This window comes from Peromyscus maniculatus, chromosome 10 (assembly GCF_049852395.1).
Source record: "Peromyscus maniculatus bairdii isolate BWxNUB_F1_BW_parent chromosome 10, HU_Pman_BW_mat_3.1, whole genome shotgun sequence".
NCBI lineage: Eukaryota > Metazoa > Chordata > Mammalia > Rodentia > Cricetidae > Peromyscus > Peromyscus maniculatus.
Genome location: NC_134861.1, coordinates 66,895,330 through 66,913,711, shown reverse-complemented (window position 1 = coordinate 66,913,711; position 18,382 = coordinate 66,895,330). Strand labels below are relative to the sequence as shown.

The 18,382-nt window shown below is 36.2% G+C and overlaps 1 protein-coding gene across 2 annotated transcripts in view; it reads left to right on the top strand.

The window, feature by feature from the left end:
- Gabra4 (gamma-aminobutyric acid type A receptor subunit alpha4) overlaps positions 1-18,382 on the top strand; it is a 71,495-nt gene that overhangs the window by 19,557 nt on the left and 33,556 nt on the right. The window contains exons 7-8 of one of the 2 annotated variants that reach the window (XM_006979674.4): positions 3,007-3,159; positions 10,783-11,042. In XM_006979674.4, coding sequence (XP_006979736.1) covers positions 3,007-3,159; positions 10,783-11,042 — 413 coding nt within the window. The remainder of the gene's footprint in view (positions 1-3,006; positions 3,160-10,782; positions 11,043-18,382) is intronic. The other variant, XM_042257500.2, reaches the window with a different exon arrangement.

Below are 18,382 nucleotides of genomic sequence, written 5' to 3'. Positions count from 1 at the left end.
CAGGATAGCCTTGCAATGGAGTTTCTTCAGCCTCAGCCTCTGGAGTGCTGGAATTCAAGGTGTGCCATTGTGCCAGGCACAGTGTGTGATTTTTTAAAGACCAATATTTAGACAATAGTAATAGTTAAAATGTAGTCAGCAGTTATCCTCTTACAGGGACCATTCCCAAGTCCTTCCTTGTATTAAATTCTCATAAACAACCCTGGGGATATGGTACTATTACCATGTAGATTTTTCTAATGAGAAGTATGTGAGTGTAATGTACTTGAGTAACTTGCCTGGCTCATACAGTTGTTAAATGTCAAGGCCCCAAATTCATAGACATTCTGTGTTCTGTAAACTTTCTTAACAGGCCTTGGATGTCACGGTGTTAGGAAAACAAGACAAAAGCAGAGTAGTTATTGCAAGATCTTGAACAATGGTGTGAAATGAGAAAGAATGCTTTTTGCTGTTTTAAGAAATGTATCGATAAAGCACTGATCTGATGGGGAAGGAGTCTAAAAGAGGCAAGCTCATGGGAGCTGAATGGGATGATGCTTTCCAGACTTTCAGGAGGGGTTAAGGAGAAATAAGAATTCCTAGGCACACAACCCATAATTTCAGCCTTGCAAAATAAGTAATCCTAGGTAGTTACTGGCCACCTAGTGCATATTGTTAGCAACTTGTAAAGAGAATGAATATTAGATGTTTCTATCACAAAAATCCAGTAAGCAAGATGTTGGGAAAAAACTTCTGGAGATGATGGACTGGCTGTGGTCTGTCATTTTTACTGATGAATACATACATACCTCCAAACTCATCAAGAAGCATATATATATTATATATGGGCAGTATTTTAACATACATTATACCTCAAAAAGTGGCTTAAGAATTAGAAGCAAGTGACAAGAAATTATGAGAATGTAATTCTTAAAAGTTGAAATTAATTCATGAGATTGCTCATTGTGTGTTAACTTACAGTCTCCTCACTTAAAACTGCTTTGTATAAATTTAAGCATCCTCTTATGAAATTGCTGGTACTGTTTCTCTCCCCCACCCCATGTATTTCTTTTTAAATTTTCATTTTTGAGATCATAACTACACCATTTCTTCTGTGCCTTTTCCCCCTCTGAAACCTTCCCGTATACCCGTCCACATTTTCCTTCAAATTTAGGGCCTCTTTTTTCACTAATTAGTATTGCTTGCATTTATGAATACATGTACTGTCCATTCCTAAATAGGATATTTTCAGTTCATATAATGTTACATGCATGCACGTGTGCATGCATGCGTGCATGCGTGCGTGCGTGTGTGTGCATGCGTGCGTGCGTGCGTGCGCGTGTGTGTGTGTGTGTGTGTGTGTGTGTGTGTGTGTGTGTGTTTTCTGGACTATTTGGCACTGGACAAACAATTACTGTGCTCTCTCATGAGGAAAACCACCTCTCTCAGTCTTAACTTTCCTCAGTTGCCAATAGTCTCTGTGTGCGGTTGAGGCCCTGTGGGGTTTCCCCTTTCCAGTTTGACACGTCCCTTGGTACTATCCTTGTTCAGTTCACGTTTAGGCAGTCATGGTGGTGAGACATTATGGGTGTAGCTTTGGATATTACTAGGAGCCACAAACTAGGACACACACAATCTTGAGGCAAACCTCCTGATCCTCAAATTCCAGTGCCTTGTGCCATTCCAACGCCTGCCATGCACATCATCGTTTTGGGCGTATCCTCTTTACATTAATTATAAAACAATGCAATGGCCTCCTAACAGGATACCTCTGCTTCTCACGGTATTCTGAATTATGTTGATTTTCCCATCTGTGTGTTTGAAAAAACATCTAGGAGTAGAGATTTATAAATCTTTGGCTTAATTTGTGAATGTTCACTGGATCTTAAATAACATTCTCCATCTATGCCTTCTAGTAAGACTGGTTATCAACAGCTACCAGAAAGTTTATTGTTTATTTCCTTACTGGATTTTTAAAGTTCTGTCTCTATTTATTTGTACCTTTGCTTATGTATGCTGTACTTAGAAATACAATTAATCAGCTTCTTGTGTACATGTACAGGTATGAAATATGTTTGAGTAAAATATATCCATATTTACATAATTTTATAGAAATTCCTGTATTTCATGTCTTTCCAAAATTAAGCTTTTCATTTTGTATGTATGTATGCTTATGTGTTTACATTTTTTTCATTTGTTTTTCTATAAATCACAAGCCTAAATTCTGTTTTTGAAAATGCTGGTGATTGTGATTGGACAGATTGCTCAGTGGGTAATGTGCTCACTGTGGAAGCATAAGAACCCTAGTTCAGATACCTGGGACTCACGTGAAAAACCAGTTGGGATGGCATGTGCCTGCAATCTTAGCACTGTGTAGGCAGACACAGAAAGATCCCGAGGGTGTGTTGGCCAACAGTCTTAAGAATTATTTATCACAGTATTCATTGGCAGACTGGGTCTCAAATAAATAGATAGATAGATAGTTAGATAGATAGATAGATAGATAGATAGATAGATAGATAGATAGATAGACAGATAAAGTAAATAAATAAGACAGCTACAGAATAAGTCATATAATGTCCAGTATTGACCTCTGGCTTAAGTCATATAATGTCCAGCATTGACCTCTGGCTTAAGTCATATAATGTCCAGCATAGACCTCTGGCTTCCATTTGAAAGTGAATATACAGTGTGTACACACATACATCCAAATATTGAAAATGAAAGCTAATTACTTTAGCATATTAGACCTTTAAAACAAAAACGCTGTCATATTTTGAAGTCACAGTCCATTATTACATTGCTTAATCTATAAGTAGAAAATATTTTTCTGAATAATAATGATGTTCAGTGTCACCCTCTCTTTTGCTCTCCTACCCACAGTAGGGAATTATGCATTTCTCATTGAAATATGTAAGAAAAGAATTTATTTGCTATAATGCTTATTGTTAGTCTAACATACAATCATGAAGTAATTGACTAATTTCCTACAGGATCAATAATGTATTTTCTTCATTTTCCTGGCAGGTGAATACATTGTTATGACAGTTTACTTCCACCTCAGACGGAAGATGGGCTATTTTATGATTCAGACATATATCCCATGCATTATGACAGTGATCCTTTCTCAAGTTTCCTTCTGGATAAATAAGGAGTCTGTTCCAGCTAGAACTGTATTTGGTAACTTCAATTTATTTCTTGGGTACTTTTGTTCACATTACATTTTTGATGGTGACTCATGGGAAGAAACCTTTGATATTTCTTAGAAAATATTACACACCAGTACACCAAACCATACTGAAAAAGGAACTATTTAAGCTTTCATTTCTAACTGGTCACTATAACATACTGCTGCTTTGGGAGATGAGGACAGCATGTCCCTTCTGAGGTCCTGTCAGATTTCCTTTTTTGAGAACCAGTCAGGTGAAAACCAAATGGAAATGTGGATACAATTTCACTTTCACTGACATTCTTGAGCTGCTAGCCTAGTGCTGTATAATTGAATTAAAGTTATGTCTAGGTGTTAAAATGAAATGCATAGACAGCCTAAAATAAAACAAATAAAAGTCATGGCTGACTGCACATGAAAGCCTTAGAATAATCTGGTTTTTAGTGAAAAGGAACAAAATGCAAATGGTTAAATGCATTGAATGGGAAGGTAGTCTGTGCCTAGTCTCTCAATTCATTATTGTATTCTATTCGCATAACTTCCTATTTTTTCTAAACTAGTATTTTTTCTTTTTATTCTTGTTATGGTTTCTCTATATTATTCTAAATAGTAAGTCTCTGGGGATGTATAGGTTTAACATTTTTGTGTTACATAAATCTTTTCTACATCTGGGATGCTTTTATATCATAACATTACTTATAATTAAATCTATTTATTGTAATATAGTTATTTATTTTTTATGCTATTCAACTTTGTCATTCAGTGTTGGGAAAAGAAAGAAAATGATTAGACTTCTTGCAAAATGGAGTCAAAGGTCTCCAAAGATATGCCAATTTCTCCTTTTTGCCTTTCAGTTTGTTTGGATTTAACTGTGGGTACATTTCATATCACATAACAGCTGCAAGAAGGCTGGTGAGGAATTCATGGAGCCTTCCATCTTACTTTGCTATAGCTGCAGTCCCTAACAAAAACAGCTCAGGGAGTTGAGGTTTGTTTTGCCTCATGACTTCAGACAGATTACAAAGCAGACCATGGTCGCACTGACCCTGGAGGGAGCATCAAACACCTGCTGTTACGGTGGTGGAGAGGAAGTAGAGAGCACAAGCTGTTACCAGGACGGGAGTAACCTTCAGAGGCCATCTAATGACCTGCATCTGTCAGTCAGGCCCTACCTCTGAATGGTTCTACAACCTTCAACATAGTGTTACGAGCCAGGGATTGAGAATTCAAAACATGACCCTCTGAGAACACTGTGGATTCAAACTCTAGCACTCCCCATCTTCAGAGACAAGAGTATCTTGTCCTCAACAAACTTGAAATACTCCTACCAAAGTATTTCTTCCACACAGAAACAGTGTCTCTGTAAGGCTGATGGTATTTGAATCATCGCTGAAACTCGTACAGGGAGCCAGTGACAGACAAGGTTTGATCTAAGGCAGAGAGTGAGCAGAAATGATGGTATAAGCTACTTCATAGAGTTATGAAAGTTTAGTTAAATAACTGCAACGTTGCAGCTGTAGAACAAAGGCTAGCTGCTAAATACACATGGGAAAATGAAATATAGAAAATATATCTAGGGTTTAGATACTAACATTGAAAGGTTAGGGTTTAAAACCCAATTATATCGCTTACTTTCTCCATCCACTAATTGAGTTATATGCGGGGCTCTTGATCACCTTCCCACTAGAATGTTTTGTGCCTTGATCTTGTACAGGTCTCATGCAAGCAACCACAATTGCTCTGAGTTCTTGAGTGTTATCAGTCCTGTCATGTCCCAAAGATACTATTTTGGACCAGTACTCAACCACTCAACCTACTACTTTATGTTTCCTTCCTTCCTTCCTTCCTTCCTTCCTTCCTTCCTTCCTTCCTTCCTTCCTTCCTTCCTTCCTTCCTTCCTTCCTTCCTTCCTATCTATCTATCATCTATCTATCTATCTATCTATCTATCTATCTATCTATCTATCTATCTATCTAATCTATTGTCTATCTTCATATAACAACATTTAATAGGCATTAACCCACACAGGGACAATGCTCTTCTAAGAAGCCGAAGCCATAGATTACCAAATAAAAAATCCTGTGCCAGATGTGGGATACTGCCACTCAAGTTGTTGGTTAGGTATGTTTCAGAAACCCCCCTAAATAATACTGGGTATTGATCTTACTCTTAGTTGCTAATGAGAACATGATAGTAAGACTCTATTGCTAAAGACAAAGCACATTTTTAATCACGGAACACGGAGAAATCAAGTACTGACCAGGAAGTTTTCTCCCTGTTGTCTAAATTTCATAGTACTGGAGGGCTAGCTGTGAAGTGTGTGAATTACAACAATGACCAACATGACAATAGATTTCCATGGGTATGATATTGGCAACAAACTATTTTCTGATTGCATTTAAGGACTGTTCCACAGGAGAAAATCCTAAGATTGACTCTACTACTACTACTACTATTACATTAACTGAATGTAGTATTAAACTGCCTCTAAATTTGTATTTCTGTGTCCATAGATTAGTGCAGCTCCCAGACCTTAGCAGAGTGATTTCTTTGTGCAGTGGACAGTGTAGAAACTCACAATTGATCAAAGTGCAGGAAAGAAATACAGGTGAAGTTCTCATTCAGGGACCATCACAGAAGTAGAGGTTGAAATATTTTAAGAACTTGTGAAGGTTAAAGAGTGCTGAATACAGGAAACGGATTGTAAATTGTAATTGTATATTCTACACTTTCTCCCATACATACCTGGCAAAGAGACTAATTCTATTCTCAGTTTTCTTGGTTTTTGAAAAAAATGTTTTTCTGGTGTGTACTCCTGTATAGTTAATTTCTTGGCATTCTTTGTCCTATTTAGCACTCATAATGATTTTAGAGTCAACTCATCATGTTCAGGGCTTTTTATTTGACAGGGCAAAAGGGAGCTGCTGAGGCTGAGAGTGAAATTCAAGTCATTAAGCTTGTCCTAGCCTAGAGTAATCAAGGATAAGGGGAAATCATTGTGTTGGTAAAGTGCTTGCTGTATAAGCATGGGTACCTGAGCTTGGATTCTTCGATATATAAATATCAAGTGTTCAGTGAGAGACTTCTGTTTGTTAACTCATATGTTAAAAGAAGCTGAATTGCTTACCACTTAGGATTGCTAGGAGGATTGAATGCATTAATCTCAGTAAATCATTTGAAGAAAATCCTTAGCACACATTGTATATAATTTTATTATTGTTGGTTGATAACTTACTTGTCCATGGATAAGAGAAATATTCAGTAGTGGGGGAAGAGGGAACATCCATTACAGCTGATCTCAGCTGATGTTTCCTATACAAACAAAACAGTGCAAAGAAATTAAGCAGTGTAGCAAAATGCTAGTATTACCAGCAAAATGCTAGTATTACTAGTTCCAATAGTGAGTAAATGAACACTGTGGGGTTCTGTTACTTAACATTCACAATAGTTCAGCAAGATAGACATTCTCAATTTTTATAGTAAGGAAAACAGCACAAAGATATTAAAAACACTTATCAAGTCATTTAATTATAAGTGATACACCTGAGACTATACATATATATATATAACATTGAGAACTCAGCCATGTAATCCTCACAGCAGGTATGGGGAGGTAGAAGCAGGGAAGGGGCTTGTGAAGAATTCCAGAGCTTCTGATTGAGAATTTGTTGCCAGTAGAATGTTTTCATTGAGAATATGAAATTTGCCTGCCTGTATCTATGCCTAGATCAATATTAGTTTTGATCAACCAGGAAAATCACAGCTATAATTAAGTCTTCAAAAATGTAAGGTATTTCAGAATTGTAATTATTAGACTATTCATCAAGGGTCTAGAATAATATTTTCCTTGGGGAAGTAAGGCCCTACGTGGTTGGGGTCATTGGCTATTTACTCCATATGAGATTTAGGTGAATGTGAACTCTAGACTAGTTTGGCTCTTCCTCAGCTCTCATCTCCCCTTTCATTTGCAAAGCCACAGTGTGCTGGGTCACAGATAACACCAGGGTGAGCAAAACCCTGAAGCAGCACAAGTCTGAGAAACAGGATATGTGGAATTCTTTCCAAAGGCCTTCTATCTTGAAATTTGTCTGACTCTAAGGGTTTTTTTTTTAATTATTCAAATATGGTTAAACATTAAATGCAAGTAGATGCCAGCTGGCATATTGAAATCATTGCTATTTCATTTTCTAGGAATGGCCAGCCAAAAATTCACTCTTGTGTACAGTCTTAGCCTACTCCTTAATTTCCTCTCTCGGCTCCTGGGCCAGCCAATATGATGCATATTCAGCAGTCTAAAGGCACGGGTGGCATCAATACTTGAACATACAAAAAAAAATATGTCTTTGAAATGTTTTCAGGGTGAGATTATTATTGAAAGACTTGACTTCTGTTTTCTGTTACATCAGTGCTTATTCTTTCAAGTGCTATACCTGAAATCAAAAGGAATAAGTACATACCTACATTCGTACCACTTTCTCCAAATTTGAACACAAGACAGAGAACATTTGATGTCTAAAGATATAGCAAATTTTAAACCAACTTTGAGCCAATCATTCTTGTCAGCCAACATTCCCAGTTTTGCCAACAGCTACAACATAGCAACCATACTGTCTAGAGGGTCATTCCATAAATAGAATAATAACAATGAAAGAGAAATGGGAGGCAGCCATATGCTTTTGTGTTGGTATAAGTAGCGTGATTTAAGGCAAGCCATCAACCTGATTCTGAACAATTGGATGTCATTACTCAATTCATAACTCAGTAATGACCTTAGTTTTTGTTGTTGAATGTCACCTAAGAATTTTTTTCACATAACAGTAGGCATAATGAAGACACTTCTGTTTATTGGCAGAAAAAAAATTTACTGAACCACCCGCAACAAGAACCAAGTTTACAGTAGCAAGGGGACAATTAAGCTCCTTGTATTCAAATTTGATTTTCCCTTCCTGGGTTAGCACAAAAGGGTGCTTTTCTGAACACTGGCTAGTCTTCTCATTTAGAACACACTCTTATGTGTTTTACTTGCAAGTACTTTCAGCATCATGTCTGTGGCATTAGCAGAAATGCACCGCTTACACATCGCAGAACTTGTGCAACATTTTTGAATTCTTAATAGTCCATTACAGATAAATTGTGAGCGAGAGGAAATGTAATTTACCTCCACACTTTATAGCTAAAGTTTCTGAAGTTACTTTAGTATTTAATTAATTAATTTATTTATTTATTCATTTATTTTACAGTCTTTGAGAGAATCGTGCCTTCTCTCTGACGTTTAAAATGTTTGAAGCTCTCTTTCAGGAAAAAGCTGGGCAAATTCACTGTGTTCCAATGAGCCACTGGTGTAGATATGCATCGACCTATTTAATGGAATAAGGTTTTTTTTTAAAGATTTATTTATTTATTATGTATAATGTTTACAGTGTTCTGCCTGCCTGCCTGCCTGCCCGCCAGAAGAGGGCACCATATCTCATTAGAGATAGTTGTGAGCCACCAGGTGGTTGCTGGAAATTGAACTCAGGACCTCTGGAAGAGCAGTCAGTGCTCTTAAACGCTGAGCCATCTCTCCAGCAGAATAAGATTTTTAAAAATCTACTTCAGGGGGCCTGAAGAGATGTCTTAGGGGTTAAGAATACTTCCTGCTATGCTAAAAGACCCATATGGCTTCCAGCGTCCACATCAATAGGTTTATAATGGCTTGTTACTCCAGTTCCAGGGGATCCAATGAGTTTTCTGGCATCTAGCCAGCTGCACTCATGGCCAGAGACACATCATACATACATATTCATATACATATGCATACACACACCCACATATAAACACACACACATATGTATATATATATATATACATATATATATACATACATATATATATATAATAAAATCTCAAAACTTTAGGCTAAGAAAATGCTTAAGATTATTATTAAACAACTTATGTAATACATATTGATGCATAGTTTTAGAATGTTCTCTAAAAACTTGTAGCTCATGTGATACACAGATGCTCCAAATTTCTATCTTCTAGGAACTAATAGCTTAGGGAGGGATTGGAATTGGAGAAAAAAGACTGAGTACAACAAAACAATGATTTGTTGTTTACTGGACATTTATGATGCATCTGGCACCACATGACTGGTGATCCCTAAAGCAATGTTCAACACGGTGGCTCTTAAGGAAGCTCTGCTCAATCATACTGGAAGCAGGGTGTGCTGATTTTTTTCCCCAAAGATCTTCTATCTTGAAATTTCTTGCATTCTAAGCTTGCTAATTATTCCATTATGGCTAAACCTTACACATGAATAGATGTCAGCTGGCATATTGAAATCATTGCTTTTGTTTTTTTAGGAATGATCTTAGGCTACTCTTGCATTCCTCTCTAGGCTCACATATGTGGAACAATAAAGGAATAGTACCAGGTAGAATATAATCAGAGTCTAAGTTGAAGATAACAGTATTGTTTTTTCAAGTCAAAGTATGACTATTCCTTTATGGTTGTGAAATTTTTCTTTGTTTTCAGTTGAACATGGATTAAATGCCTTTACGCTGGAGGTTGGCATGGATTGACATATACAGTTAGGATATTTTCATCACTGTCATCATCATAATTTATACCACCACCATCACCATTATCTACAGATACCTGAGTGTCCCTGCTTCAGGACCTATCCTAGGAGTTATGTAGAATTAGAACAAATGGGTATAGAAAGTCCCCCAGGAATTTCCCAGATAACCTAGATAATATTGACTCAATAAACATATATAAATGGAAACAGGGAAAAGTATGCAAATATTAGCACCCTCAAATAATGTGTTGTTCTGTAGTTCTACTGACAAGCAGAATTTTTCTAAGAATGGAGGCCAACCTTTTCTCTGGGTTAAGAAGCCACTCTTCCTAGAAGTGTTATTTCAGAAAATGATTGATGGAGAAAGGGCTCTATTCTTGTTGCAAGTGTTCTGCTTCAATTTGTACACTTATATGTAGTAAACATCCATATTTCAAAGGCCAAATTGTTGCAGAAGTACATTTAGCCAGAACATATTCATAGTTTTGATAAACAATGAGTGCATTAATTTTATTCAGTGTATTATAGTAATTTAATTATAAGAACTTATATATGACTGTGGCTTTGCTGACAATAATTATCAGTGGTAACAGGCCTTGCTTACCTAGTATATTCATGCTCCCATTTAAATGGCTAAAGTGCCCAGCTTCCCATTAATGTCTGAGAGTCACTGTTTCAATGAATCATCTTTTTTGGGAGGTCTATATATTGATTTGGCAGGGGTCTTGTTTCAGCTTTCAATATAAAATCAATATATTCTATGTGTTTTACATATTTTTATTTCAATAGTAGACTTAGAATGTACAAGAAAATCCCAATGAACTTCACAGTCTTGAACCAAGTCACACTGAGCTGATGATTACAAGAGCCAGGAACTGAGCATATCCATTTCTTACTCCAAAACCTGTGCTGGTTTCAGTGAAGCAGAAGGATCAAATCCTCTGTCAAAGGTGGTGGGTTTCACCTAGTAGTAACTTCGCCAACCTCATCCCACCTCCTCCTTTTGGGTTGGCTTGTCTTCTTGTAGAAATAGTAGTAGAATGTTTTCTCTCTTTGCTCTTTTGCATTGAAGGAATAACCACAGTCCTCACGATGACCACCCTAAGCATCAGTGCCCGACATTCGTTGCCCAAAGTATCCTATGCGACTGCCATGGATTGGTTCATAGCCGTCTGCTTTGCTTTTGTATTTTCGGCTCTTATTGAGTTTGCCGCTGTCAACTATTTCACCAACATTCAAATGCAGAAAGCCAAAAAGAAGGTATCGAAGCCGCCTCCAGAAATTCCAGCTGCTCCAGTGCAGAGAGAAAATCATCCAGAAGCCTCTCTCCAGGTATTTGATTTCATCTCCTTCTTTCTAAGGTTTTAGCTGTTTGGTCAAAATTTTATTGTAGGTAGAAAACAGAGAATATGAAAATATCAATGACAATTTGTGAGAATGGCGGAAATCTAGGAGAATGTAAAATGATAACATGTGCATTGATATTTTGGTTTTGCATTTTTTTTTAGTTATTTGATAATATCGTATACTATGCTTTGATATTTACCCCATTGTAACTTCTCCCAAGTCCAACCTACTTTCCCCATCTACCCAACTTTGTATCATTTTCAATTATTTTCTTAAAGCCATCATGTACAATATGGGTTGCTTATGTATTCTTTGATGTGTGGCTTTTATTGGAACTTGGTGTACTTAGCAGGGTACACATTTTAAAAAGAAAACCAACTCTTCCTATCCCAGAGACTATGAGTTGCCAATACCCTTTCCCATGCTGGAGTTTGGTCTAATTTGAGCTTGTACAGGTCTTGGGAGTTCATATGTTCTGCCTGTACTGCTGTGTTACCTGGACACAGTGTTACCTGGTAGTCATTCATCACCTTGGGTTTTAAACTCTTTTCATTCCCTTAACAAGAGTGACTTGGTCTTGGGAAGAAGGGGTTGTTGATAATAAATGTTCCATTTAGGGCTGAGCATTCCACAATCTCTTATTCTCTGCAGCTTGGCTGGTTGTGTGTCTCGGTGTTAATGACCATGTTCTAAAGAAAACAGTCTGTCTGATGAAGGTTGAGGGATATAGTGTGGATTTAACAAGTCATAAGGAGTCAGTTTAACACTGTGCACATTTAGCAGAATATAGGGATTATGACCTATCTTGTTACAGGTTCTTGGCCCCAATAATAGTGCCAAGTATGACTGTTTTTCTTCTTGTGGTCTGGGCCTTAAATCTAATCAGAAAGTGGTTGGTTACTCCCACGATATTAATGTTACTATTGAGGAAACTGGCATATTTTGCTTTGCCAGTCATCATTATAACTCTGAGAGTTCATAGCTGGGAAATCTGATGAATATTTTTGTTCTTAGCTATGATAATGTTTGAGGATCTATGGGACCTTCTTGGCTAGGAACTTGTAAGAGATAACTCATTCCTGACAATCATTTTTATTAGTTAACGTGTGGTGTCTTGTAGAGGCTTTGTCAATCCATTATAGAGTATCTCTATTTAAATTATTTTTATGTATGTATGTATGTATGTATGTATGTATGTATGTATGTATGTATTTCAGGAAACTTATATAGTAGTAGGCTTCTCTATGATTTTTTTGAATGGTCTTTAGTGTCATTTATCTTTCTCCATATTCCCACCCCTCCCAGCCACTACCCTAAACTATAACCCTTGTTCCTAATACATTGATACTTTAAAGCATTGCATATTGACTTAAAAGCTAAACAATCCATACATGACCTTGATACATGACATAAGGCTATATTTGTCTGAAAATTCTTTTCAATATTAAAGGTCTTTTTTTTACAGAAATGGGTAAAATGGAGCATATACTGGTAAGAGGAACCTGTTAATGGTGTTGAGAGAGCTGCAAAGGCCATTTTTATAGAATTCATTGACCGAAGTAAAATAGGTCTTAACATGGCACTGCATTTCCTATGGGACCGCTGCCTTGTATTAAAGAAGAAAATAATCCTAGCAACAAAATGATCCATAATTATAGCTGATGTACATCCAATTCATTTTCTAAAGGACATATCTAAGAGAAAGTTGAAAACATAATAAAAACAACTGTGATTTTTTTCGTGTGACTTATCAAAGGTTCTTTTTTAAATATTAAGCTTCTTTTCCACACATATTCTTATTGTAGAAAAAGCAGCAAGAGATACAAGAACATGGATAATTAGGCAGGCAGACTTTTTCTTAATCTTCCTCTTCCTCTTCCACTGTTCTTCTATGTCCCTAGGACTCTCTTTCATTTTGTTCATCTTCATTTTTGTAGACATAGACAGATTTCTGTGGTTTTGTACCCTAGCCAACTGTAATTTCCATGAATGGCATGATAAAACTGCTTGGTCTGCATTTACCCAAACCAAAATGTAATAGACATCATCAACTGGTTTTCCTTCTACTAAGTGGTATCTCAGTCCTTCATTTATTCACTTATTCATTTAACAAATATATATTTAATGCTAACTATGGGTCAGACATTGCACAGAAGCTAAGAATCAATAATGTATATTTTTAAAAGCCAGTGAATAACCTACATTATGTAAATTGCATTTATTTCCACGTGGCAAGGGAGTGGAGGCAGTTTCTTTTAATGTAAGTAATGAAACACCTAGAGCATAAAATGGGGATGCTATGAAGGGTCTGGAAGCCATTAGAGATTAGAAGTCCACCTTTACAGGGTTAACCCATTCTGTGCCATCAGTCTTGGTTCTGCTGCCACAGTCTCCAGATACTACCAGGGTAGCTAAGTAATGAATACTTGTCATCGAGAAGTTTAAATAGTTTATATTTTCTTCTAAGTGAATTCATCAAGATTTTCAAATTTGTTTGAATGCATTTTGCATCCTGTTTTCAGTTTTACAAATTACTGTTCAAGCTTTACTCTTATCCCTGCTTCCCAGGGTAAACTTACATCTTCTGTCTTTTGTTGTTGTCCTATTATGTTTTGCTTTGACATATTGAAACTAGATAATCTATTTCTTGATTCTTTTAAGTCACTGAATCTTGGATTTATTTTACTGTTTATTATTTTCTCGTGATTATGAGTTAATTTAATTATATATTTCTACAGGTTAAATTTGTTACATTATTCAAGATACTTGAGTATACTTTATATTTATTTATTTTCATGTTTTCTTATTTAAGAATAAAGTTTCTCTTACTGAACTCAGATCTCTTCTGCATAGAGTTCTATGATGCATAATTTTGAGATTAATATTATCAGAATTATTTGCTATGTGTTCTGGAGTAATAGATTCCCTTTTGAGATGAGAATATAGAGATAATATTAAAATTTCTGTGTGATTTTTTATTTAACTCTGATAATTATTTTATTTCCTCCTTCCCTTCCTCCCTTCCTCCTCTCCCTTCCTTCCTTCCTTCCTTCCTTCCTTCCTTCCTTCCTTCCTTCCTTCCTTCCTTCCTTCCTTCCTTCCTTCCTGTGATCTGAGTATCAAATCCAGGTGTTCTGCATGCTGGGCAAGTACTACTACTGAGTTACACTCCTCGACCTTATTTTAACATTAGTAATAGTATTTTATTTCTCAATATTAACTTTTGTACAGTTTTCTGGTGTTAAAAATCATCCTTGTCTTCTTTTTCTTATGCACTCTGGAAGCTTTATATCATGTTTTTAAGGCTTCAAAAACTTATCTCAACATATTTTTCTAATAACATTGATAAATGTCAAAGTAGACATTAACTCGCCCTAACTCCAAAATAGCTTTATTCTAAAGTTTCTAGCTTTTGAAATTGATTTTATGCAAGCCAGGTTTAGTGCTATATACCTATAATTCATGCAACTTGGAAGGCTGAGGGCAAATCTCAAGTTTGAGGTGAACATAGGCTATAGAGTAAGATCCTACCTCAAAAAATCCATTTATAATGAATTGATTCTGTTCTTTTTTGTATTGCACCAATGAGATGTATTGTATGGATATAATGATGAAATATTACAAATACATTAAAGTACCACAAACTCAGAATAAAATTTTTATGTCCAGTTTCCAAAGATGGGGAGATAGCTGATAATCTTCCATTTGCTCTCTGAAATATTCCCTTGACTACAGCAGCTGTAAGGATTGGCTGAAACTCATCTGCTTGGCTAAGGGATTCAGAAACTTCTCTGCAGCCCTGTACACATGCCCTGTGCTTATGACATATCTAGGGAGCGAGAAGAAGAAGCGTGTTTGCAAAATGATGAAGAATCATACTGTATCAGCCTTGCGGGATGATTTTTACAATAAAACTGGTCAAAATATTCATCATGTGCTTTATGTCTACTATCACGAGTGCCTGTGCAAGGACCTCGATCTTTCTGGCAATTTACTTCAAAGTGCCCGTGTTCTAAAGACAGCAACACAGGACCCGTTGCAAACAGAAGTTCAGCTCCCCACTTGGCCTCAGTGAGAAGTACAACTTCATAGGTGGAGAAGACATTAAATGGGAAATAAATTGGGAGACAGATAAAAAGGGAGGAGAGAGTACAGAAATGCAGAGAACGTGTTAAGAACAAACATTTGTAACTTATTCCTGAAATGAAATGTTCTTAGAATCCACAGTTTGGAGTGTCAGTAGAGGCTCTAATCTGACAGCCAAGGTTTATTCAAAGGTGTGTTCTAAAATTTGCCATCAATTACTATTTTGAATAATACTGCCTTGGCTTAAAACATGCTTGAGCACCTCATTTGTAAAAGACCTTTGAGCTTAATGATATTTAGTTCAAAGGTCCTCTGGGAGTTCACTAGCAGTTTGATTTGTTTGACCCATGGACCGTTAGTGGCTAGGTGGAGGCTTATGGTGACTATTTCTGTTCTTGGAAAATTGAAAAGATTATAGCTTAATGGAATATTCATGGAAAAGCCAATTGCTGGAATGTAAGAGTGGCTATAAGTAGCTCAAGTATACTTTTGGATATTTTAAGAGGCACAAAACTTCTGCTTCTGCTCATCATTACCTTAATTCTGCCCTTGACTCTATCCTAATATGTGAGTTGGACACCGTCCTTGTGATTTTGTTCTCCCATATTCTTACTGCTTCTTTTTAACATACCCACTTTCTCATGGATGCAGACAATTTTGTCTGAAAGATAAATAACTATAGAATCAAATCCAAGATGCTTTTAAACAATGTCATATATACATTTTAAAAGTCAGGATGGAGACATAGCCTATAGGTTAAAAGCAGGTACTGTTCTTACAGAGCATCTCAGGTCAGTTACTAGCATCCACACCAGGCGGTTTACAATTGCCTATAACTCCAGATCCAGGGGATCTATCCCCTCATCTGGCTTCTTTGGGCATCTGCACTCACATGCACATACATATACCCATACACACATGTATGCATGTATTTTCTTAAATGTTATTTGATTATATACTTTAGTCATTTTCATCAAAAAACAATGCATTAATGTAGACATGCTATATCTTCTGGAAAACTAACCAATGATGTAATGACAGTGGCTAATACAAACTAAGCTTGTAAGTCAGGTCTTACATGATGTACTTTACATGTGCTACATAGTTGCAAGATCACAAGAGCTATTTTACAAAAGAAGAAACAGGTTTTCAGCAACTAAGTTATACCGTCATGATAATGCAGATCCAACATGGTAAACCCAATACTGAAATTGCTTCAAATGTGCTTTAGTGGAGACCTTGCTTTTTTAAAGTCTCTGTGTAGCATTTATTAAATATAGGCATAAGAATGTGGGCATGTATATATATACATATATGTATACAAATATTTTTATATAGATAGAACATGTACATACAGAAAAAAACATAGAAACTGATAGCCCATGTTAGTCTTTTGTTTATAATTTTAAAATGCTTATCATTATTTGACACTTTTACAATATATATAATGTGTTTTGATATTTTTTTTGCCTCCTTTTACCATCTCTCATCACCTTCCTACTTACACAGAACCTGTTCTTCTTTCCAACAAATTCCTCTCCATTTTATGACTGTTTGAAATTGTTTTGTCTTCAGGTATTTGTGATCCACTGAAGTAAATGAGAGTTGCTTGCAAGGGCATGGGTGGGGTTTTATTTATTAGAGCATGGCTAACTTATCAGCACTGAGGAAACAAGAGCCCACCCTAACAACGGAGTGTTGAGGACATCATCTTGTGTGGGCCTTATACAAGTAATTACACAGCAGTGACTCCATGCATGCAACAGCCCTGTTTTGTTCATACTTTTTATGAAGACTTGATTAATTGCATAGTATTACAAATTCTTCCTTGTGATAATAAAAAGAAACTTTTATAGATAACCTATCAGATTATTACTTCCAATAACTTATAAAATATTTGCTAGTTTTGTCCATGTTTCATTAAAAAGAAAGTGATTTCCTAAGATCCAGTTACTCTGCCACAGTCTTCTATTTGGTAGGTGGCAAGGTTGAGAGCATGAGCTATAGTCACCGGCTGGATGTGTTGGATCAAGGACACTGAGGATGAGAGGGACAGTGTTGGCATCACTTACTAGGAAAATGAAGCACATTTGATGAACAAACTAATTAGCTCAGATTTCCACAGCAGAGCATCACTTTACCCAACAGTGATGAAATTTTTCTCAATTCATTAATCCATAACTCTCCCCCCACCTACATATGCCTTTCATCTACCTAATTTATTTTTCTCTTTATTTTCATTTCACTTTTCTGGTATACTGTATGTGTTTTTTCAGTTTTAAAGAATACATGGATTCTAGCAAAGCTGTTTGGAAAACCAAGGAATTATTTTCTCTGCTTAGAGTCTTAAATAGAAAGGTGGCATTAAAAAAAAATATATAAATGATCCAAGACATACTTTGCGTGTCCTTATGAGAATCTCCACTTAATACTCATTCTTCAGAATCAAGCACTAACCTTATTTCCCTTATGGAATTCATTTCGAGTCAGCAGCTGAATCTCAAAGATAAGGTTTCAAATGTCTTTATCTATAAAATGGGGGCAATAAAGGGGCCTACTAGAAAGGCAAATACTGAGGCTCATATTACAGTATACAATATGGTGCTCAGCCTAGCAGACCATACCAATGATCAGTTCCTCCTTAAATTCCTCAAGCACTTACAAGTTTGAAGCATGAATGACCTCATTTATCACTTTATAATGTTCTGGGAAAGTTTGTTTCAGTTGGTTCCTATGTGATTGTTGTTTACATTGCTAGACGTAAACTCATTCATAAAATAGAGTATGGTTTCATTGTATTTTCCAGAGTAGTTGATAGATTTTAAAAGTTGTAGTTGTCTATTGATTGAACTATATGAATCGGTGTTTCTATGAAGAGAAACCATTGGATTCATCACTGATTTTGAACCTGTGTCTTTTATATGAAATTCATTTTGTTAGGAATAAATGTGAACAAAAGGCAGTAGTGAGTTTCAGCATTGTTTTTGTAAGCTTATAAGACAATAGAAACATATTCTTCATCTTTTGTCCTTCTTTGTTTTTTAAACATTTATTTTTTTTAGATTTACTTTCGTATTATTTTTAAAATTGTGTGCATTTGTGTGTGAAAATATGCATGTAACTGAAGGTGATGGCAGAGGTTGGAGGTAGCTGGTCCTACTGGACCTGTAGTTATGGATGATTGTGATCTGCCTGTCCTTGGTGCTGGGATCCCAACTTGTGTACTCTGCAAGAGTAGT